This window comes from Vigna radiata, chromosome 6, assembly GCF_000741045.1.
Source record: "Vigna radiata var. radiata cultivar VC1973A chromosome 6, Vradiata_ver6, whole genome shotgun sequence".
Lineage (NCBI taxonomy): Eukaryota > Viridiplantae > Streptophyta > Magnoliopsida > Fabales > Fabaceae > Vigna > Vigna radiata.
Window position 1 is genome coordinate 12,707,255 of NC_028356.1, and position 23,174 is coordinate 12,730,428.

General features: G+C 40.6%; 1 protein-coding gene and 1 pseudogene across 1 annotated transcript; one reads left to right on the plus strand and one right to left on the minus strand.

Moving 5' to 3' along the window:
- Positions 1-1,647: 1,647 nt before the first annotated feature.
- On the minus strand, positions 1,648-10,070 carry LOC106763444 (annotated as a pseudogene).
- An 8,244-nt stretch (positions 10,071-18,314) lies between these two features.
- LOC106763445 lies at positions 18,315-21,491 on the plus strand. Its single transcript, XM_014647635.1, has 6 exons — positions 18,315-18,387; positions 19,645-19,836; positions 19,921-20,178; positions 20,284-20,395; positions 20,477-20,938; positions 21,131-21,491. Exons 1-6 carry the CDS (start codon positions 18,315-18,317, stop codon positions 21,489-21,491), a joined length of 1,458 nt encoding a protein of 485 aa, XP_014503121.1.
- Positions 21,492-23,174: the final 1,683 nt, after the last annotated feature.

Consider the following 23,174-nt stretch of genomic DNA (forward strand, 5'->3'; position numbering starts at 1 on the left):
GTTATTAACATCGTCGTCGAGCTTGATGTACATTCGAAATGCGTTCATTGAAAATAATGTCCAGGGATAGTGAGTCTTTTAATGAAGAGGAAAAGAGTGCAACCATGAATTCAAGTTCCCTTCACCTCTTATTGCAATCCAAATTAGCCTGAACCCGAGAAAGTATGGGTCCCGGGTGTGAAAAGTAGATGACCGAATGATTATTTATGGGCAACGTTAACAACTTTGTTCACCTCATTTAGGGAGAAGTTGTTAATATTTAAGCACGTTAGGCTGACGAGATTGCCCCAAACTTTGTCACGCACAGTAGGCACGACTTGGAAAAGTAGAAAGGTTTGGGTAGGGAGGATTGCCCCAGTTTGACGATTCTCTCTTAACATGACGATTGATGGGGAGGCCTTACATCATATTTTCATTTTTACTTTTCTTTTTTTTTCTTTTTTTTTTCAAGTGATTGTGTCAGTCACCACATCATTTCGTTCCAGAGTTAAATTCGTGAGAAAAATCAGGACAACCAGTCTTCAGTTGGCGTGGACTTTAATTGGCGTGTACCGTGGCTACAGGTCAAAGGGTTTTGAAAGAAATGGATAGTAAAGGCCCAAATAAGTGTTTGAAGGTTGAATTATTCTAACAAGAATCATTTGCAAGGTGTCAAGCCAACAAACCTCCAGGGACTTAAAAATTTGGGCATCCCTTTTTTCATTGTTTCGCTTCTTTTTCTTTTCTCTTTTTCCTTTTTTTTTTGTTTTAGTTCATTCACTTTAGTTGCCCCTACTGCGGCCCTTTATGATACTTTTCTTTTCTCATTTCCTTTTTCAGAAATTTTCTCCTTGATTTTAGATGCCCTTGATGTACCCTTTAGGTTGACATCGACCTACTACTGATTCTTGTCGAGGGGTGACGAAAACAAATATAACTTTTGGCTCAAAGAGGGTGCAATTGGATAAATTTCTTTTATTATTTTGGTGAAGAAGAAAAGAAAAAAAAAATGGCCACACGTCACTTTGAAGCTTGCTTACCTTACTTTCTCCGACCTTAAACCTGAAACGAAACTCCACGGCGGCTGACACACCGACTTCAATCTCTTTTTCTTTTTTTCTTTGCCCTGTTTTGCTTAGACTGCCATTACAGGTTTTCGATCTAATAGACATCCTTATTTTATGCTCCCCAATCAATGCATCACAGGTTAGGGGCACTGTGATGAGAAATCGCCCCGACATGACAATCTTTTGTTGCTTTTTCTTTTTCTTTTTTTTTTTGGAGGGAAATGAAATGGTTAAGGGTTCAAGCAATATGAATGCAGATGCTTTGGTAGGGAAAGAACACAGGTTACCCTCAAAATAACTAATCAGGAAAAAACTCCGCCCCCCCTGCCATTGTCTGATTCCCTGTTTTAAAGAAATATTTTTTCAAAATTGTGTCTTTGGATTTTGAAGGTACTACGCCTTTGAAAACTTTATTGACAACGGATTCAACACGCGTCTTTCTTTTTCCCTTTTTCCTTCTTTTTTACGGTTTATTTTTTCACGACATCCTTCAGGAACGAGCTTGTGTTCAACGAATATACCCGTGATGCTTTAATTATCATTACTCTCTTCTTCCCTTATTTTACTATAAAGTTCAGTGTGACATGAATTATGTCAAAAGAAGAAACGTAAGAATGAAGTAATGGATAAAACCATGTGGTATTTATTGCATAAAATGACACAGAATACAACAGAATCCAAAAACTATGTTAATATCCCTTAATAGCATCCCCTATCGCGGAATCATCATGCGTAAAACTTTTTTACCGCATCGGAATTAACCGGTAAAGGTAACTCCTCTCCATCCATCCTTGTGAGAATTAGGGCCCCACCAGAGAACGCTTTTTTCACTACAAATGGCCCCTCATAATTTGGGGTCCACTTGCCTTTGTGATCCTTTTGTATAGGCAAAATCTTCTTTAACACAAGCTCGCCTTCATGGAACTCCCTTGGACGCACCTTTTTGTTGAAAGCCTTCTTCATTCTTCTTTGGTACAATTGTCCGTGGCACACCGCTGTCAATCTCTTTTCTTCAATGAGATTGAGCTGGTCAAACCGAGCTTGAACCCACTCAGCTTCCTCCAATTGGGTTTCCATTAAAACTCGTAAAGATGGGATTTCCACCTCAAACGGAAGTACCGCTTCCATCCCATACACAAGCGAGAAAAGTGTTGCCCCAGTTGATGTTCGTACTGATGTGCGATATCCATGCAAAGCGAATGAAAGCATTTCGTGCCAATCTTTATACGTGACTACCATCTTCTGTACAATTTTCTTGATATTCTTATTAGCAGCCTCTACTGCCCCATTCATCTTTGGACGGTAAGGAGAGGAATTAAGATGATGAATTTTGAACTCCTCACATAACTCTGCCATCATCTGGTTGTTCAGGTTGGTGGCATTATCAGTAATAATTCTGTTAGGCAGCCTGTATCTGCAAATCAACTCCTTTTTTATGAATCTAGCCACCACCTTTCTAGTCACGTTGGCATAAGAAGCGGCTTCAACCCACTTGGTGAAATAATCGATTGCGACTAGTATGAAACGATGACCGTTCGACGCTTTTGGTTCTATAGCTCCAATAACATCTATTCCCCACATCGAAAATGGCCACGGTGTAGACAACACGTTCAAAGTCGTGGGTGGCACATTGATATTATCTGCGTACATCTGACATTTCTCGCACCTTCTCACGTGTGTGCAACAATCATTTTCCATAGTCAACCAAAAATACCCAGCTCTCAGTATCTTTCTGGCCATTGAGTGCCCATTCATGTGTGTGCCAAATGTACCTTCATGCACTTCCTTCAATATCAGCTCGACTTCCTTTGCATCCACGCATCTGAGGAGAACCATATCATGATTTCTCTTGTATAAAATATCTCCACTTAAGATGAAACTACCAGCCAACCTCCTTAGCGACCTTTTATCGTTTTCAGATGCCTTCTCAGGATATTCTCGNGTCTTAAGATAATGCTTGATATAAAAAAACCACNNNNTCCCATCTACCTCCTCCTCGATGAAATGGCAATATNNTGGTTCTGCATGGCTCTTCATTTCAATCATTGGTAATTCTGCGTCTTGGTCAACTTCAAACATTGATGACAAAGTAGCCAATGCGTCTGCTAATTGATTATCTTCTCGCGGAATGTGATTAAATGTGATGGCATCGAAATATTCTATTAACCCCCTGATGTAAGCTTGATAGGGGATTAATTTTGTATCCTTGGTTTCCCATTCGCCCTTCAACTGGTGGATGACCAATGCTGAATCCCCATATACATCCAGCATCTTTGCCTTAGCTTCGATTGCCACTCGAATACCCATAGCGCAAGCCTCGTATTCCGCAATGTTATTCGTGCAATTAAAACACAACCTTGCTGTCATGGGTATGTACTGCTTCTCTGGAGAGATAAGCACTGCCCCTATTCCATGCCCCATCACATTCGAGGCTCCGTCGAACAATAATGTCCATGTTTCTTTGTCTCGGTCCTTTCTGCCTTCTTCAAATATGGCCATGATATCTTCGTCGGGAAATTCAGGCTGCATTGGCTGATAATCGCTAATGGGTTGTTGAGCCAGGTATTCCGCTAGGGCACTACCCTTGACGAATTTCTGAGTTACATATACAATGTCATATTCTGATAATAGCATCTGCCACCGAGCTATCCTTCCAATGAGAGCGGGTTTCTCAAAAATATACTTGATAGGGTCCATCTTTGATATTAACCAGGTAGAGTGACTCAGCATGTATTGCCTTAAATGATGAGCAGCCCACGCTAACGCACAACAAGTTCGCTCTAATGGCGAATATCGGTGTTCGCAGTCTGTGAATTTCTTGCTTAGATAATATATGGCATGCTATCTTTTTCCGACTTCGTCGTGTTGACCCAATACACAACCCATTGACTCATCCAATACATTCAAATACAAAACAAGAGGTCTTCCTGGCACAGGTGGACGCAACACCGGGGGGTCTTGTAGATATTGTTTAATTTTTTTAAAAGCGGCCTGACAATCCTCATTCCAAACCACAGCTTGATTCTTACGTAACAACTTGAACAACGGTTCACATGTAGCGGTTAATTGAGAGATGAATCTAGCAATGTAGTTCAATCTACCTAGAAAACCTCGAACCTCTTTTTCTGTCTTTGGCGCAAGCATCTCCACTATCGCTCGTACCTTGTTAGGATCCACTTCTATTCCCCTTTGGCTAACAATAAAACCCAACAATTTTCCAGATTTCACTCCGAATGTGCACTTGGCGGGATTTAATCTGAGCTTAAACTTTCTCAATCTCTCAAATAATTTCCTTAAGTTGAGAACATGCCCTTCCTCCGATTCAGACTTCGCAATCATGTCATCAATATACACTTCGATCTCCTTGTGCATCATATCATGAAAAAGTGCCACCATTGCCCTTTGATATGTTGCCCCAACATTCTTGAGCCCAAAAGGCATTACCTTATAACAAAATGTTCCCCACAGTGTGATAAAGGTAGTCTTTTCCATATCTTCAGGTGCCATCTTGATCTGATTATATCCCGAGAAACCGTCCATGAATGAAAATAGCGAATACATGGCCGTATTATCGACTAGAGTGTCAATGTGTGGTAGTGGGAAGTTGTCTTTTGGACTTGTTTGATTCAAATCACGGTAGTCAACGCACATCCGAACTTTACCCTCTTTCTTGGGCACTGGTACGACGTTTGCCACCCATTGCGGGTATCTTGCCACGGCCAGAAATCCTGCATCAAACTGTTTTTGCACCTCTTCCTTGATTTTCAAGGACATCTCTGGTTTCATCCTTCTCAGTTTTTGTTTAACCGGGAGACATTCCGACTTAAGCGAGAGTTTATGTTGCACGATATCGGTATCCAAACCAGGCATATCATTGTACGACCAAGCGAAAACATCCTTGAACTCCTTTAATAGGACACGTAACCTTTCTCTCACTTCCTCTTTCATGGTAGTACCGATTTTCACTTCTTTTATCTCATCGTTATCTCCCAAATTGAGTACCTCAACACCTTCCTGGTGAGGTTTTATTTCTTTAGATTCTTGCTTCACTAATCTCATTAATTCTGGAGAGGGTTCCGAATCATCTTCATAATCATCTTCCGTATTATCGACAGGGTGCTCAAAATTAGGAATATCGACATTGTTATTTTCAAAACATTCACTGTCATATCTGCATTATTTAAGTTTGTGAAAAAGAATAAATAAACAAGAAAACGACGGAGAAGGGCAAAATGATGATAAAAACGCAAGCAAACACAATTTCATTATCACACTGAAAGTAAAATAAAAACGTCAACCCGTAGTCCGGAATCCTAAAGCCCCAGGTGAAGCAATAGGATTAATTAAAAAAACAAAAATTACATTTTATTCAAATTAAGCATCACGGGTAAATCCAAAGTCTTCCAATTGTTGAGCTGCGTATCTGGGGAGCAAGCCCACACGAAGTCTGCGCTTTCAGACCTATCTTCATCTTCAACGACTGCTATCTGACTAATGTTCACCCATCCGACACTGTGAAAACTCTTCTTGATATCACAAATGTGAATCTTCCTCGCCCTTGGTTTCCGTCTCTCCACACGAGCTAGACTGCGCTCTTTTTTTTCCTCAATAAGCCTCTTTTTATCCTCTTTGGTGGGCTTGTAGCCCAGGCCATACCTGCTTTTGTTCTCAACCACCTCCAATGGGAATGTTCGCCCTTGCCTGTACTTGCCTAAACCATTCCCGTGCTTATAGCCTTCTTTCAGCATGACTTTGGCCACCATGATAGCGACGCCAGACAGATGCGGGTTTATCGGAAATGGCTCCACATAGGCATTTCCCACGATCTCCAATGATTGAAAAGCTGTCTCGAGAGCTTCCTCGGCTGCCTCTATATAGCGGGCAGAGGATGGCCCACTCACAAGGAGATCCTCCTCTCCAGAAACTATCACCAACTTATTTCCCATGATATATTTCAGTTTCTGGTGCAGTGTGGAAGGCACAACTCCCGCAAAATGGATCCATGGGCGACCCAACAGACAACTATAGCTTGGGAGGATATCCATGACTTGGAAGGTTATCTGAAAAACACATGGGCCCACTTGGACCAGAAGTTCTATTTCCCCCATTACTTCCCTCTTACTACCGTCAAACGCCCTTACAATCATGGAGCTTGGCTTCATATGCATCCCGTCACAAGGTAGCTTCTCTAGCGTCGTTTTCGGCATGACATTCAGGGAAGAGCCATTGTCTATAAGAACGCGCGCTATGACGTGGTCCAAGCATTTCACGGAGACATGAAGAGCCTTGTTATGCCCTCTCCCCTCAGTAGGTATTTCCTCGTCGGTAAAGGTGAGGTAATTATTAGCAGTGATGTTACTAACAATGCCCTCAAACTTGTTCAGGGAAATACCTTGCTCCACATGGGCCTCACTAAGTATCTTCATCAGCAGCTTTCTATGGGAGGTTGAATGCATGAGCAATTCTAACAGGGAGATTCAGGCAGACATACGATTCAATTGCTCCACCACCTTGTACTCGCTTTGCTGTATGAATTTCAAAAACTCGCAAGCTTCTTCCTCGGATATTTCTTTCTTGTCTTCTTTGTCAGGGGTCTCCTCGGCCTGCACCCCTTTCCCCTTTAAGAGCTCCTTAGCTTTCGCAGCTACTGGTGCTTCATTATTGCTAGTTCCTTCTTTCATCAAGTTTGGTGGCGTAAAGATTCGACCACTCCTTGTCATTCCGCCGATGCCTGATATATTCTCAATAGCTGGATCCCGGCTGAAGGATTGACTTTCCGTGCGCTTCCCTTCATCGATTGCATGTGTCCCATACCTCTAAGGGACAACTTTCTTGCTTTTGTAAGGAAAAGGAGAGGGCGTATGGATGACGACAGGCGACCTTCCCTGAATTACCGATGAAGGGGTAGTCCGAGTGAAATGGATCACCAACGGCTCTGGTAGTGTCACATTAGACTCCCCACCAGTTTGCGCAAACACCTCCTCCATCCTATCCTCATGGTATACTTGCATTAAGTTTCGGTCAAGTAGATATTGTAAAATCTTCTCGAACTCGACACACTCATCGATAGAGTGTTCGACGCATGGATGAAGCCCACATGCTTTTCCCAAATCATAATCACCGTTAAAAAACCCCAATTTCAATAACTCCTCACAAATAAACCTTCTAGAACTTCGGATTTCACCTGCATCCCTTATTAGCTCACCTTTTTTAACCTCAATGGCGTTTGTCGAGGCTCCTCCATGCCCGGATAATGGATTAGCATCAATGCTCGGTTTATCCTCTTGAAACTTCAGCCACCCAGCGTCGATTAGGGCCTGCACTTTATGTTTGAAGGCCATACAGTTCTCAGTGGAATGACCCACTCCTCCCCCGTGATAACTACATTTGGCATCAGCATCATAACCTCTAGGGTACGGAGGCTGCATGGGCATCATCGGACATATAGCCACCAGACCCTTTTTGACGAGTTGAGGTAACAATTCAGTGTAAGTTGTAGGGATGGGAGTGAAATGAGCAAAATTTCTATCTTGAGTCCTTCTCGGATAAGTGCCTCGACCTGCATTCAGATTTGGACTCGCGTTTGTCCCAACCCTCTAAGCATTGTTTGTGATAGGTTGTGGTTGATAAAATCCTTGTTGTTGTTGAGGCCTAACTTAATGAGCAAATGCCGCATTGGCTGCATAGGGAAGTTGGCCCAGGTATGGTCGATAATTGTTTATGGGAGCCTGACCCCTCCATACAGGCATTACCGATGTTGCATGCACGTCCCCCTCCTTCTTCTTCCCTGGGTTGAAACTAGGTTTTTTAGAGTTGGCTATCGCAGACGGGCCCCCTGCGATCTTCCCATTTTTCAACCCAACTTCTATTCTTTCACCTATTATAACGATGTCGGCGAAATTCGAGGACACATTCCCGACCATGTGCTCATAAAACGGTGGCTGGAGCGTGTTCACAAACATCGCAACCATTTCCTTATCGTACAAAGGCAGCTCGACCTGTGCAGCTAATTCTCTCCATCGTTTAGCGTACTCCTTAAAAGTTTCATTGTCTTTCTTTACCATGTTCTGTAGCTGCAACCTGTCGGGTGCAACATGCATGTTGTACTTATACTGCTTCACGAAGGCATCGGCCAGGTCTACCCAACAACGTATGCGAGATGGCTCTAAGTGGGTATACCAGTTCAATGCTACCCCAGCCAAACTGTCTTGGAAAAAGTGGATGAGTAATTTGTCATCATAGGCATACGTGACCATCTTTCTGCAGTACATGGTCAGATGGCTTTTAGGGCATGTTTTACCCTTGTACTTCTCAAACTCTGGCGCCTTAAACTTTTGTGGTATTTTTACGCCGGGCACCAAGCTCAGTCTTGCAACGTCGCCAAATCCATAGCTTTCGACTCCTTCTATGGCCCTTAACCTCTCTTCCAGAATTTCCAGCTTATTTTTAGCTCCAATGAAGCTATCGATCCCCCCAATCACTGTGGTGTGTGGCGCGGCCCCGGCTGAAGAGCTTTTCGTTTTTCTTTCTTCCTTGCTGCAGTATTCAAGGTTTTTTATTTAGTTTTCTTGGTTGAATCATGAAAATAAAGTTCTTGTTAAATTTGGAAGTGAACAAAGCTTGAGCTTGTGTATGGGTGTTGAGGTTTGGACCATTTCTTCTTGGGTTTTTGTTTGATGGTTGGAAGAAGTATTTTAAGCTGGACATTGTGCTTGTTGATGATGGCTGGACGGTGCAGCAAAGGGGTCTAAGGATTGCATTTCGTTTTTGCAAAGAAAGTTGAAGAAAANTTAGTGTTANAAGTGGATTGTTGAGTAGAAGTTTGTGTTTGTTGCTCTTGAATCATTTTGCAATTGAAAGTTTGGATTTCCTTGGTGCATTCACGTTGTTGATGGTTGAAGAAAGAGCATTTTAATGTTTGTGCTGGTGAAGAAAACGAAAATGGTGTGTAGAAAGGAGAGAAAATGATGCATTTAATTTTTGCCACTTTTGGCCAAGCAAAAGGAGATGCTTATTTTGACTAAGGAGTGTTTCCACTTTAAGCTTTTTCCTTGCATTGTTTCTTACGTGAATTGCCATGGAGAATGGGATGCTTTGTGTTTGTATTTGCTTTGACCTTGCTTATGTGGCACAAGGGTAGGAGAAATTGAGCACTTTTTGACTTATGGACTTTTTTGAAGCATTGTTTGCAAGCATTGCATTGTAGTTCACGTTTATTTGTGCCTTGGTGTTTACAATTTCGTTTTTGCTGCATGGAAAGGGAGGAAAGCATGGTTTTATGGTGTGTTTAAGGCATATGTTTGTTGTCTTGAAGTATGGAGCACATGNATAAGAAGTCAACACACCTTGCATGTTCATTTAAGGAAGAAAAGTCAAAATTGAAGTTGGGCCTTGGTGGACTAGGAGCTCACGGCCCAAGGGAGTTTCTCAAGCTATTTTCACCTTTTAATTTCAATTGGTAGATGAATATTGGTCACATAATGGATAGATGAAAAAACATGTTTAATTATCTCTTTGTTTTGCATTAATTTGCATAGTAGGATTAGTTTCCTTTTAGTTTCTCTAATTTAGTTTTGCATTTAATTTAATTTAACTTTGTTGGATATTTGTTTGTCACTTTGTTGGGGTCTAGTATTTTATTTTATTTTGTTTGAATGTTGTCTAAGGTTTTTAATAGTGTTAGTTTAATTACCATGCTAGCCTAAATTAGTTTGTTTGCATCTATGTCTTTATTGACTTTAATTTTTGGCAAAACCATTTTCACAACCCCCCCCTTTTTCGTGTTAGACTCGATTCTTGAACCGCAAAATTGGTCTTTGGGAGAGGACCTAGGGGTCATTCCCTAGCTATACTGCATTTATTTGCACATCAAATTTGTGTGGGTTGCGACACTCATCACCGTACCGACGATGACTCTCCTGCAGTCTTCAAAGATTCTATGGCGGCGAGGATCTGGCCGATCCGATCCTTCAGCTGGCTGATGTCGGCCTTGACAACCTCGTGTGCTTCCTCCCAGTCCTCCATAATTCTCGAATTAGCCCGGGTCCTGTAAGGATGTCGTGGAAGTTTCGCCGTTGTTTTTCCTCACTTTTATGCTCTATTATTTTAATTAATTCAAATTAGATGAAAATGAAATATGCCTAACGAGAGAAAAACGATGCATGCTAGTGACAGGGGGAAATCGTAGGATCACGATGAAACTTCCCAAGTCATCCCAAGTCTTTCATATAAAGAAACTCAAATCATTACATTGTCCGAAAGAACAAGACTAATTTTACATCAATCCCTAGCTCTAGCAATAAAGGCCTTCATTTCGCCCACTAGCCATTTACAATGATTAATAAAAAGTTTTATTTCTGCTGGCNGGCTATAAAAGTGAATACTTGCTTCGGCATCCAATACCATTTTAGGGATATCTTCGATTGCTCCATTTGCCAAAGCAGCCAACTGAGAGAAGCTTTCCTTCCAATGTTTTACAGTCATTTCTTGCTCTGCAATGTGCTCTTCCATTCGCTTTACCAAGGCCTGATGCCTTTCTTTGAACTCCATTGATCTCCATCGCTCTTCTTGCTCTTCGATGTAACCCTCCATTTGTCTTAGCATGGCCTGATGCTCTTTTTCAGCTTCTGCCAGCTTCCAATGCTCTTGATTCAATTCCGCCTCAAATGGTGTAGCCATTTCCTTCATCTGATGCCCCACTTCTTGTACTTGAACTTGCGCTTCTCTTAATCTTTTCAGGGCTTCCCGCTTGTCCTTTTTGGCTTCTTCATAGAGGTGCTTCCACTGTTTCCCTTCTTCCAAAGCTGAATTCTTCTCTTTTACTCTCATGGCCAGCTCTATGTTTGCTGCTGCAAGATTCTGCTTCAATCGGAATACGTAGTCTCTTTCAGCCTTTTGGCTTCTAACTATTTCTTCATAGGCTCGCGACTTATCTTCTTTATCATTCCTCATATCCACAAAATCATTGCGCGCAATCTGTAATTCCTTCTCCAACCTGGCATTCCTCACTTTCAACTTCTCCATCTCCGCTTTTAATTGCTTCACTTCTTCACTCTCTAGGTCCTGGAATGGTTCTTCACTAGCTGGTCGGTCACTGATTGGCTTGAAAGGCAATTTGACCTTCTCCACCCTTTCCAGGATCCAGGCGTGATAACCAACCCTGCTATCCACCACTCCAACCCTCAAATCCTTTTCGGCTCTCACAACATTTTTCCAAGCGCTTCTAACCTTCCTTAACATTTCAGTGCAATGCCCGTCCTCATAATAGATGAAGAATGCTGTGAGATAATCCGGTGAAGGTGCCCCTTTCATGGGATGCCCGAACTGCCTTTGAACCAAAACAGGATTATAATTGATGCAATATCGGGCACCTATGAAAGGTACATTAGGGAAATCGCCACAATGATGGATAAATGGTTTAATCCCAAGCCAAGGAAGATGCCATCTTACCTTTCCCCCGTTTAGGCCAGCAAAGAAATGGGCCCACTCATTTCCTCCTTTTTCTTTAAGCCCTTGGTGCGAAGGATCCTTCGATGAGCACCCAACATTTTAATTTCTTTGGAAGAAGACACATGCATTTTGGCCCATGAGAATGGAGTGAGGAGTCCAAAAATATAAAGGGGCTGCACGTGAATGTAGACAACAGCTACAGCCCATTTATTCTTTTCTTCATCCACCAACTTTAAGGTGTAAACAACATGTCCATGGCCCAACAACAGTAGCATCCAGCACGCTGTCCAGCTTTCAAGAGGGCAGCAACCTGCAAGAAAAAAATTAGGCAGTTCACGGTGTGGACAATTAAAAACAGTGATGCAGCAGCAAAGCACATGTCACAACCTTCACACGCACTTAAGCAGCCTTCATGCGGTCCAGCTACTTGGATTTGGGAGGTGCACAGCCTGGTCCACGTGAAGGAGGTGCTTGGAGTAAAGAGTATCCAGTAGCTTTGGAGGAAGTGGAAAGTCCAACAAGTTCAATTCTTCATCCAGAAGGCACCGGTTGGAATAAAAAGGAAGCAAACTGCAATATGTGAATGAGGGGTCCAGCGGGTTTGAAGCATTTTGTGCGGATTGACTAAAGCTAGCTCACACCCTAGGTTAGGATATATATATATATATATATATATATATATATATATATATATATATATATATATATATATATATATATTTCAATGAGAATGATAAAAAAAAACGTGGCTTCCACTTGCTGTTAGGTTGGTCCTGGAACATTTCTTTGGGAAGGATGGAGGGTTATGGTTAGCACACGGTGCTGGGAGAGGAGTTTTACATTTCATTGCTTGAAGAGTACGGAGGAGACCGCTGCACACATACTCATTTTTCATTTTAGAAAGGAGCTCACAAGCGTTGAATGCAAGCTAATGTTTTAAAGTCATTTCACTGTTCTTCATTCATGGATTTCAACGTTCTTCATATTTCTTTTTAGCAATTCTGGTTCAACCCTTTTATTGTCCATGCATTATTTTATTTTAGAGTTGTTTGGTGATGATGTGCTGTGATAGACACTTTTCATAAGCGTTCACTTTTTAATTTAATGTTCTTGTGTTTTTATTTTTTTTATGTTGTTCCTCTGCAATGTGCCTTATATTCACTAGCTATAGTGTTGCAATTAAACAACTGAAGATGCGTTTTGTAATTTAGCAATTTCAATTCCAACTTATGCGTTTCCTAGTTTATAAATTTCATTTCCAATTAATGCATTTTCTTGTGTCTGATGAATTGTTTTTAATGTTTAGCTTACTTGTTACATTGAATTGGACTGATGCATTTTTGTATTTCGTTTTATTCCAGATGCACGACGTTTTAAGTCTTTCAGTTTATTGTTTCCGTTCATTATGCTATCTATCATGTTCAATTCATTGTTCTCGTTCACTATGATTTTTATTCTGTTTGGTTTCTTTATCTTCCTGCATTTCGAATTTACCCATTTGCTTTAGAGATCGTTCGGTCTCAATGTAGGACCGTTCGGTCATCTGTAGGACCGTTCAGTCTTGTTGCTTTTTCATTTAATTAAATGTTTTCAATTATGTTTGAACGTATTTAATTTCTAGTTTTAACTTAGTTCCTTTCTAATCACACAAACACTTTCAAAACCCCCTTGCGTGTTAGACCTAACTCTCGAACCACAGTTTGGTCCTTGAGAGACGACCTAGGAGTCACTTCCTAGCCCTATACTGCATTCTTTATGCACATTATATTTGCATGGGCTGCGACACCCATCACCCTCCAATTTTCTTCAAAAAAAATAAAGGCATCATATAAGTACTAGACCCAGAATCTAGCATAGCTCTCCCTCATCCACCTCACCAATAATGCATGGAATGGTTAAGCTCCCTGGATCTTTCATCTTGGGTGGATGTTTTCTCTTCTTAGGACGTGTATAAGCTTTCTATTATTCAATTTCTTCTTCTTCAAGATCTATAACATCCCCAAGATAGTACTTTATTCTCTTGGAGTAAATAGGAACTTGGTGGAAAGATTCAACTGAAGGCATAACAATCACCTGATTAACGATCTCTCTAAATTGCCCATAGTGATTTTCTCTTTTCTCATCTCCACTCTCAATTTCTCTTTCTTCTTCACTCTCATTTTTTTCTTTCCTCTCCTCATCCTCACTACTCTCGATCTCAATAATCACTCTTTCAACTCCTCTCTCATGCCTGCTCATCACCATTTTACACTCCTCTTTAGGATTAACATCAGTATTAGCCCTAAATTGGTTCTTCTCTGTGACATCCACCCTCTTTGAAAGTTGGCCAATTTGCATCTCCAGAGTTCTGAAATTAGCTTCATGACTCCTATAATGCGAATCATACACCTTTAGGAATTTATCAAATTTATCATCAAGGTTTCTAACTTGCTCATTCAAACTAGCCACTTGTTGCCACAAGGGTGGTTATTGTGGTCTATTGCTGAAAAGGCCTCCTGTTTGTCCAGACTGGTTACACTGATTCTGCTCTATACTAGGGTGATTCTTCCAACCTTGGCTATAGTTGCCTTGGTTGAAGTTACCCTATCTATACTGGAACTGATTACCCATAAAATTGGCTCCTCTTGTGCTTCATCAGGCACTGCACATTGACCATTAATATGGCCACCTCCACAAAAGTCACATAGTTGTTGAGCTTAAGAAACATTTCTTATCTCCTTTGGAAGTTGAGCAAGAATCTTTGACAAATTATCAATTTTCCGAGTTAAGAGTTGATTCTGAGCTAACAACGCATCTTTAGTAGGTAGATGGAGAACTCCCCTCGTTTGCACTATTGCGCCCCTTTCACTAAGAGTTTCTTGCTCATTTGCGGCCATGCTTTCAATTAAATCATAAGCCTCATCCTCAGTCTTTCTTTTAATATCACCTCCAGCTGAAGCATCTAACATCATCTTAGACTGCGTACTAAGGCCTCCTAGGAATGTAAGAACCAAATTTGTTTTGTCAAACCCATGAATAGTTGTCTTTCTCAGCAAACTTTTGAACCTATCCCATGCCTGTCCAAGAGTTTCCTCCATGCCCTGTCTGAAGGAAGAAATCTCCAACTTTCCTTGGCTAATCTTTGACTGCGCAAAATATTTATTCAAAAATTTAGACGCCACAGTCTCCCACGTTGTGAAGCTTCCTTCTGGGAAGGAATTTAACCACAACTTAGCATTGCCTCCTAGTGAAAAAGGGAACAAACTGAGTTTGATACTGTCGTCTGAAACTCCAGTCATCTTTACTGTATTACAAATTTCATTGAATGTTGTCAAATGATCATATGGATTCTCATTTGACAGCCCATGAAATTGGTTGTTCTGCACCAGATGGATTAACGTAGGATTCATCACCATGTTAGTTGTGCTGTCCCTTGGCATGGCAATACTATTAAAGTGAAACGGGCCAATAACATTTGACGCATCTGCAAATGTACGTCTAGGAGGAGCTTGCTCTGCCATCTCTTCTGTCCTTACCATAGACACCTCTGGTGAGGGTTGTAATAGCCTTTCAAGAGAAGGGAATAGATCTCTAGACGAACGTCTGACTTTCTTCCCCCTCCTATCACTCAATCCTTCGAAAAGAGGTTAACTTTTCTTGCTTCAGGTTTGAATTGCTTCCTACATACACAAGAAACAAAAACCCTAAAAGCACTTTTTATAAAAATAAAAATAAAAATAAAATAAAACAAAATATATACAAAGTCAAATTTAATCAACTTCACACTACTTGAAAATGTTAACCACGAGTCCCCGGCAACGACGCCAAAAACTTGTTTACACCCTACCAAGTGTACCAGATCGTATCAAGTAATAATTAATGGTAAGGCCAAGTATCGTTTCCCAAAGGACTCAGTGGCCTAGACGTTCATGTGATTTGATCGCATAAGGCTTGAAAGAAGAATAATTTGTAGTTGTAATGCAAAAACCGAATTTAAACATGTAAATGCAAACTTGATCAATTGGAAAATTAAGATATGGATGAATAGAGTTGTTGGGTTTACAATTTCATCCTTATCCACTCTCTTATATCTATTATTCGTATTAAATTCGCTTTATTATTAATGTTCATGCAACTTTCTATATTACTCTAAACCTGATCCCTCGGTGAAAAGAGCCTATTACCATAATTACTAGTTTACTATTCATAGTCTCCCTAAAAATTACTAATGCATTAATAACAGAAGATTAAAGCAATTGATCGTCCTACTCCTATTCCTAGGTAGTATTTCATAATCAAGAGAATTCTCCAAGTTCTAGATTTCCCCGTACGTTCCCGTATCGACAAAATCAAAGATCATGACACCAAATGAGTTAAATGATGCAAGCTCTATCCGTAGAGAAGAAAACTCAAACTATTGATAATAAAAGCCTATAAATAAAATAAGAAATTTGATACAAGAGAGTTTCAAAAGGACTACATTGTTCCCCAACAACAAAGGCATTAGTTCACCATGGACATGGTGAAACTAGATGGAATTAATGGAAAGAATGAAAGAGTGAACCCTAGAATTGGTAAATTGGAGCCTTAGCGTCCAAAAACCCGCCTCCAAGGAGTGCAAAGATGCTTTGACGTCCCTCTTTGCCAAAAGATATCTCTCTGATCCGCATTGGGTCTATTTATAATAGAGAAAAATAACAGAATTTTGGCCCAGGCCCATAAGTTAGGCACTCAGCGTCCATTTCACCGCTCAGCGGTGGGCTTCGGTATCGTAGGACGCTCAGCGGTCAATTCTGGCGCTCAACGGTGATCATTGATAACGGTCTAAAAACTGTTATTTTCATGCTTAAATATGATATCAAAACACACCCTTTGTGGCTTAGAATGAGCTTAAAATCAAGTAAAACACTTAGTTAAGTCATGAGAGAGTCAAAAGTTGGTTTTAGAGATATTATGCTTGTTTTTGCATTCTTTTGCACGACTTTGATGAAAATTGAAGATGGAAGTGAATTAGGACGGACTTAGACTCAAGAAAGAAGAAGAAATAGGAAGAAAAGAAGAGTCTATGAAAGTTTGCATGACAATATGATAATTAAGCAAAGTAGATACGAAGAGTAGATATAAGAGGGTGGATAAGATGAAATTGTAAACCCCAACAACTCCATTCATCCATAGTCTTTTCTAGCCAATTGATTCACTACATTTTGCATGTTTATTTTCGTTCTTTGCATACAAAACCTAAATTTAATTCTTTTTTCAAGTCTTATGCAATTGGTTTACATGAAAGTTAAGGCCTAAGAGTCCTTTGGGAAACGATACTCGGACTTACCCGTTTTATATTACTTGATAATGATCTGGTACACTTGCCAGGGACTTAACAACAACTCTCCTCTTCTCCCCTTAATGTCGACGCTCAGCGTTGGGCGATTCTGAAAGCTACCGCTCAGCGCTGGAAATGGCGCTGAGCGGTGGACGTGACTCCTTCTTCTAATCTTTTCTCATCGTTTATTGAGTCTAAGTCCTTCCTTCTTCACTTCCATAATTCAATTCTCATCAATACCTACCAAAACAATGTAAAAACAAGCATAATATCTCTAAAACCACTTTTGACTCTCTTGAAACCAAACTAAAGTGTTTTGCATTATTCTAAGCTCATTCTAAGGCATAAAGGGTGTGATTTGATATCAATTTCGAGTATAAAAATAACGGTTTTTAGACCGTTATCAGACATGCATGTATCTTTCGGTATTCCAAACCCATTGGACATAGAATTTTCTTCACGTCGTGATTACGTATAGGTAACGTGTTATTTTCTGGAAGCATCTCCTTCAGTAACTCCAACAATTCTGTGAAACTTTATTCAGTCCATCCCTTTTTTGCTTTCAAACAAAACAATTTCAAAGTAGCTGATAACCTTGTAAAATTGATGCATCTTGGATACAACTCTTGCTCTGAATTGTTCTTGAGACTATTAATGAGTCAATATTTTCTAGACTTCATTTGGTTTATTGTGCAAAAATTAATCAAGGAAGTGTTTTTAAATGTCCGATATTTTTCCACTTTTGCTAATTGTGCTTAATTTGACCGGAAATTCTAATTTTAATTAATTTGAATTTTCGGAACTAATTAATTGCATTATTTATTGCAGGAAAATTTTGTAGATACAATTTTGGACATTAGGGAAGACATCAATTCATTCAAAACTCTCCACAAAGGCACTTTTGAATTAGGCAAATTTTGATTTAGTAGATTAGGCTTTTTAAACCAAGTTTTGTAATATTGGGCCAAATTTTGGCAAAAACATGATGGGCCCAATTGTAAGGCAGGATACATGGCACTAGGGTTTCTTTATGGTGGACCCCACCCTCTCATTTAGTGACACTTGGTCCTAGGATTTGGAGAGCAGCCATCACTTGCATAGAGCTCTCTCTCGGCATTTTTCATTTTTTTCGGAGGGCTGAAATGTTTTTCTAGAGGAGTGTTTTGGTTGCTCACGGTTTCAACGTTCTTGCTTGAATAAAGATAAAGTTTTTTTTTTTCTTTTACCGTTTGTTTTTTCCTGCAATGTTCTCTCTCTCTTGAATGTTCTTCATTGAATTAAAGTGCATTGAGCTTTCCAACAACCGAGAATCATCTAGCTTTTCTTTCTTCCATTGCTTTCACATAGATTGATGAAAAACAAGTACACATAGAATGACAACTCACTTTAATGGTTGTGGGGTCACGACTGCTGAAAAAATGAATTAGTTCCTTTCTTCCTTTATTTCAATGAATGATAAGTGTATTAGGTGTAGGTGGCTGAATTCCTCTGCAGCATTGCATCCAAATTACCGTGATTAGATGGAAGAGAGTTGGTGTGCGGCTTATTGGGAAGAGAAACANACTTCTGATTGGCTTTCTGGAAGGCAACNATGTCTTCAAAANTTTCATTGAATGAATGGTGCAGACGGTGACAACATTGCCTCGGGAAGGATTGAATTTCAATCAAGTCATTTCATTTTTCTTTTATTGCTTAACAAGTACTTGGTGATTAATGGTTGAAGATGTCTTTACTATTCATTGACAGTGATCTTTCGGCAGCAGCAATGCATTTCTAAGCACATGATTGACTTCTTTTTCTTGTCTTTGGACACGTGGAAGAGGGTATGTGTTGAAATTTCCATAGTTGGCTGCAACATTTTTTTTATCTCTTGGTCAAAGGAAGCATTTCGCTAGGAGGCACATGATGGATGGGGCATTGGTGATAGCTTCATATGGTCACGGCTGGATGAGGGAAATTTTTTTTCCAATTTCATTTTTCTTTGAAGCCAATACTTGGAAGCCCAACAAATGGGAGGTCTCGGGCAAGGCTTACTTTTTAGGAGCTTTGCAAATTTAATTCCCTTTTGGTAAAAGCACTTGGTCACATGAATGGTAGAATAAAATTATGTTGTTTATTTCTTTTGCTTTAAAATATTTTGCATTGTATTTTGAGTTGTTTTTCATCTTCTTAATTTAGTGTTGCATTTTAATAGTTTTAACTGAGCTAGATAATTGTTTGTTGCAATGTTGGGTTTATCATTTTCTTTTACTTTAATATTTTCCATTTTTAGTTGTGATAATTTAGTTGTACTGTTAGTTTTAGTGTTTATATGTTTCTATATTGTTAGTTAGGTTTAATTTGCGTGTTTTAATTTAGTTGATTTGCATTCTTAAAAAAAAAAAAACTTTCACAAACCCCCCCTCCCCTTTTTCGTGTTAGACTCGATTCTCGAATCGCAAAATTGGTCTTTGGGAGATGACCTAGGGGTCATTCCCTAGCTATACTGCATTTCTAATATGCAATCAAATTTGTATGGGTTGCGACACCCCATCAAATTTTGGCGCCGTTGCCAGGGACCAACGGTTCGATTTTAGGTCTTTCGTTGTTTTAGTGTATTGTGTGTGCTTTAGTTTGTGATTTGTTTCGTATGTGTGAGTATGTTTGTTTTGTTGGTTTAGGTTGTTTTGTGTGTTTGAGATTTTTGTGCTATTGTTTCATGATTTTAGGGTGTTGTGATTTAGTGCATGACTAGAGGAAATCCTAGATTCATACCACCCTTTGATCCTGAGATTGATAGGACGTTTCATAGGTTGGTTAGGCATTCTAGGAATTTATCTTTAGAGTATATTTTTGAGTCTGTTCCATTAGATATTGTGCATCCTACTGTTGAATCTGAATCCACTGCTGAATACTTTGTGCATACTGCATCTACGACATCTGCACCTGATTCTGATTCTGATTATGTTGTTTTTCGCACTGAGAACACTATGGCACAACCTCCACCTCACGAGAGGACTTTTTGGGAGATGGCTGCACCTGATTTCAGTTATGAAAGCTTGTGTATCCAATATCTTGATGAGGACGTACCATTTGTTCTCAAGACTGGACTGATCCATTTGTTGCCCAAGTTTCATGGCCTTGCAGGTGAGTGTCCGCATAAGCATCTGAAATATTTCCACTATGTGTGTTCATCCATGAGGCCTCAAGATGTTCTTGAGGATCAAGTCTTCTTAAGGACATTTCCTTATTCACTAGAGGATGCAGCAAGGGAGTGGATGTACTGCTTAGTGCCTAGAGTCATCACCAGTTGGGACGATATGATGAGGTTGTTCTTAGCAAAGTTTTTCCCAGCGTCCCGAACTACAGCTATCAGAAAAAACATCACTGGGATTAGGCAGCTTGGTGGAGAGAGCTTATATGAGTATTGGGAGAGATTCAAGAAGCTTTGTGACAGTTGTCCTCACCATCAGATACTAGAGCAACTCCTTCTCCAATATTTCTATGAAGGTCTCAATAGCTTGGATAGGAGTATGATTAATGGCGCCAATGGTGGAGCACTTGGAGCTACGACTCCTACTGAAGCCAGGGAATTAATTGAGAAGATGGCTTCCAACTCACAGTAGTTTGGCACTAGGAGTGATACTATTGTGGTGAAGGGAGTACATGATATTGTTACCCGGTCTTCATCATCGAATGATAGGAAATTGGAAGGCAAGACTGACTGCCTTGTGAGTTTAGTGTCACAGCTGGCTACGAATCAGAGACCAACATCTCCATCTACATCTGTTGCACGACATTATGGTATATGTCTCTCCAGTGAGCACTATATAGATGATTACCCCACTTTGCAGCAACCTACTGGCCATGATGCATCTCCAGCCTTTGCTGCGAACATACAAACCAACAGGCAGCCACAACAACCAAGTTATGACTTGTCCAACAATAGGTATAACCTAGGGTTGAGGAATCACCCAAATTTTAGATGGAACAATAATGGACAACAACAACAACCACAACAGCAACCACCATTTTTCCAGCATGCTGCAGGTCCTAACAAACAATATGTGCCTCCACATGTCCAGAGATATCAAAGGCAACAGCAGCAAGAGATTCCAACCCAGCCAGCTCCTCAACCTTCTTCTGAGCTTACATTGGAGGACTTGTTTAAGCAGATGCAACAGATGAATGCTTAGAATATCCAATTCCAGCAGGAATCTAGAGCTTCTATTCAGAGCTTGATTAATCAGATGGGACAACTAGCCACACAGCTAAATCAGGCATAGTCACAAAATTCTGAGAAGTTACCATCTCAAACTGTGCAAAATCCGAGGAATGTGAGTGTCATCACCCTCAGATCTGGGAAGCAAATTGTTGTGCCCACAGAGCCAACTCGCACTTCTACACCCACACCTGCTACTTGTCACAGAAAAGAGGACCAGACTGGTCAGAGCAGGACATTTGAGGTGGGTGGACCTTCTTCCTCTCCCAATGGTTCTTCTTCTCCAGGTGGACCTTCTTCTTCTTCCACCACCACCACCAGTGTGCCTCCTCCGTTGCCTGAGCGACCTATACCTCTTCCCTTCCCTCCAAGGGCAGTTCGTAGCAAAAAGATGGAAGAGGTGGACAAGGAGATATTGGAGACCTTCAGGAAGGTAGAGGTGAACATACCTCTACTTGATGCAATCAAACAGATTCCTAGGATGCAAAATTCTTGAAGGACTTGTGCACACACAAGAGGAAGATGAAAGGTAATGAAAGGATCAGCATGGGTAGGAATGTTTCTGCCCTCATCGGTAAGTCGGTCCCGCACATCCCTGAAAAGTGCAAGGACCCAGGTACATTTTGCATTCCTTGTGTGATTGGAAATAGTAAATTTGAAAATGCCATGCTTGATTTGGGTGCTTCGATTAATGTAATGCCGTTGTCTATCTATAAATCTTTGTCTCTTGGTCCTTTGCAACCTACGGGTGTAGTCATTCAGTTGGCTACCAGGAGTGTTACACACCCCACAGGTTGCATAGAGGATGTCTTGGTTAAGGTTGGTGAATTAATTTTTCCTGCTGACTTTTATGTTTTGGAGATGGAGGAGGGATTCTCTCATGGATCTGCTCCCATTATCTTAGGCAGGCCATTTTTGAAAACTGCCCGAACCAAGATTGATGTGTGTGTTGGAACTTTATCCATGGAAATTTTTGATATTGTTGTTCACTTTAATATTCTTGATGCAATGAAGTTTCAAGCTGAGGACCAGTCTCTTTTTAAGATAGACATGTTGGAGGACATTATTGATAAATATGTTGTTGATGAGTTTGATTCTTTGCATGAGAAGGAATATTCTTCTCTATCTTCTTTACATCCATGCATTGAATCTGAGTTTGATGAGGATTGTGATATTGATGATGTTGATGATGTGTCTGTCATGGATATTGATGTGGAGTCTGATGATGAAACAATTGCCGGATAACCTCAAGTATGTGTACTTAGAGGATGATGAGAAGAAGCCGGTGATCATTTCCACCTCCCTTGATACTGTTCAAGAGGAGAGGTTGCTTGGTGTGCTGTGGAAGCAGAAGAAGGCCATTGGTTGGAGTTTGGCTGACATACCTGGTATCAGCCCATCCACATGCATGCATAGTATTCTTTTGGAGGATGGGGCAAAGCCAGTTAGGAAGCCACAGAGACGGCAAAACCCTATGATTATGGAGGTCATCAAGAAGGAGGTGACCAAGCTTTTGCAAGCTGGGATCATCTACCCTATTTCAGATAGTCAGTGGGTGAGCCCCATCCATGTTGTGCCCAAGAAGACTGGCCTCACTGTGGTGAAGAATGAGAGGGATGAGCTTTTCCCCACAAGAGTGCAGAACAACTGGAGAGTCTGCATTGACTATAGGAGGCTAAACCAAGCAACCAGGAAAGATCATTTCCCCCTGCCATTCATTGATCAGATGCTGGAGNGCCTGACAGGTAAATCTCACTATTGCTTCCTTGATGGTTTTTCTGGTTATTTCCAAATCAATATTGCTCCTGAGGACCAAGAAAAAACCACATTCACCTGCCCCTTTGGCACTTTTGCCTATAGGAGGATACCCTTTGGCCTATGCAATGCCCCTGGTACCTTCCAGCGGTGCATGCTTAGTATTTTTAGCGACTTTCTTGAGAGTTGCATAGAGGTGTTTATGGATGATTTCACTGTGTATGGATCCTCGTTTGATGCATGTTTAGATAGTCTGGATAAAGTGTTGAATAGATGCATAGAAACAAACCTTGTTCTCAATTTTGAGAAATGTCACTTCATGGTTGAACAAGGTTTGGTTCTAGGGCATACCATTTCTGAAAAGGGAATAGAGGTAGACCCTACTAAGATATCTGTGATTTCGCAGTTGCCTTACCCCTCTTGC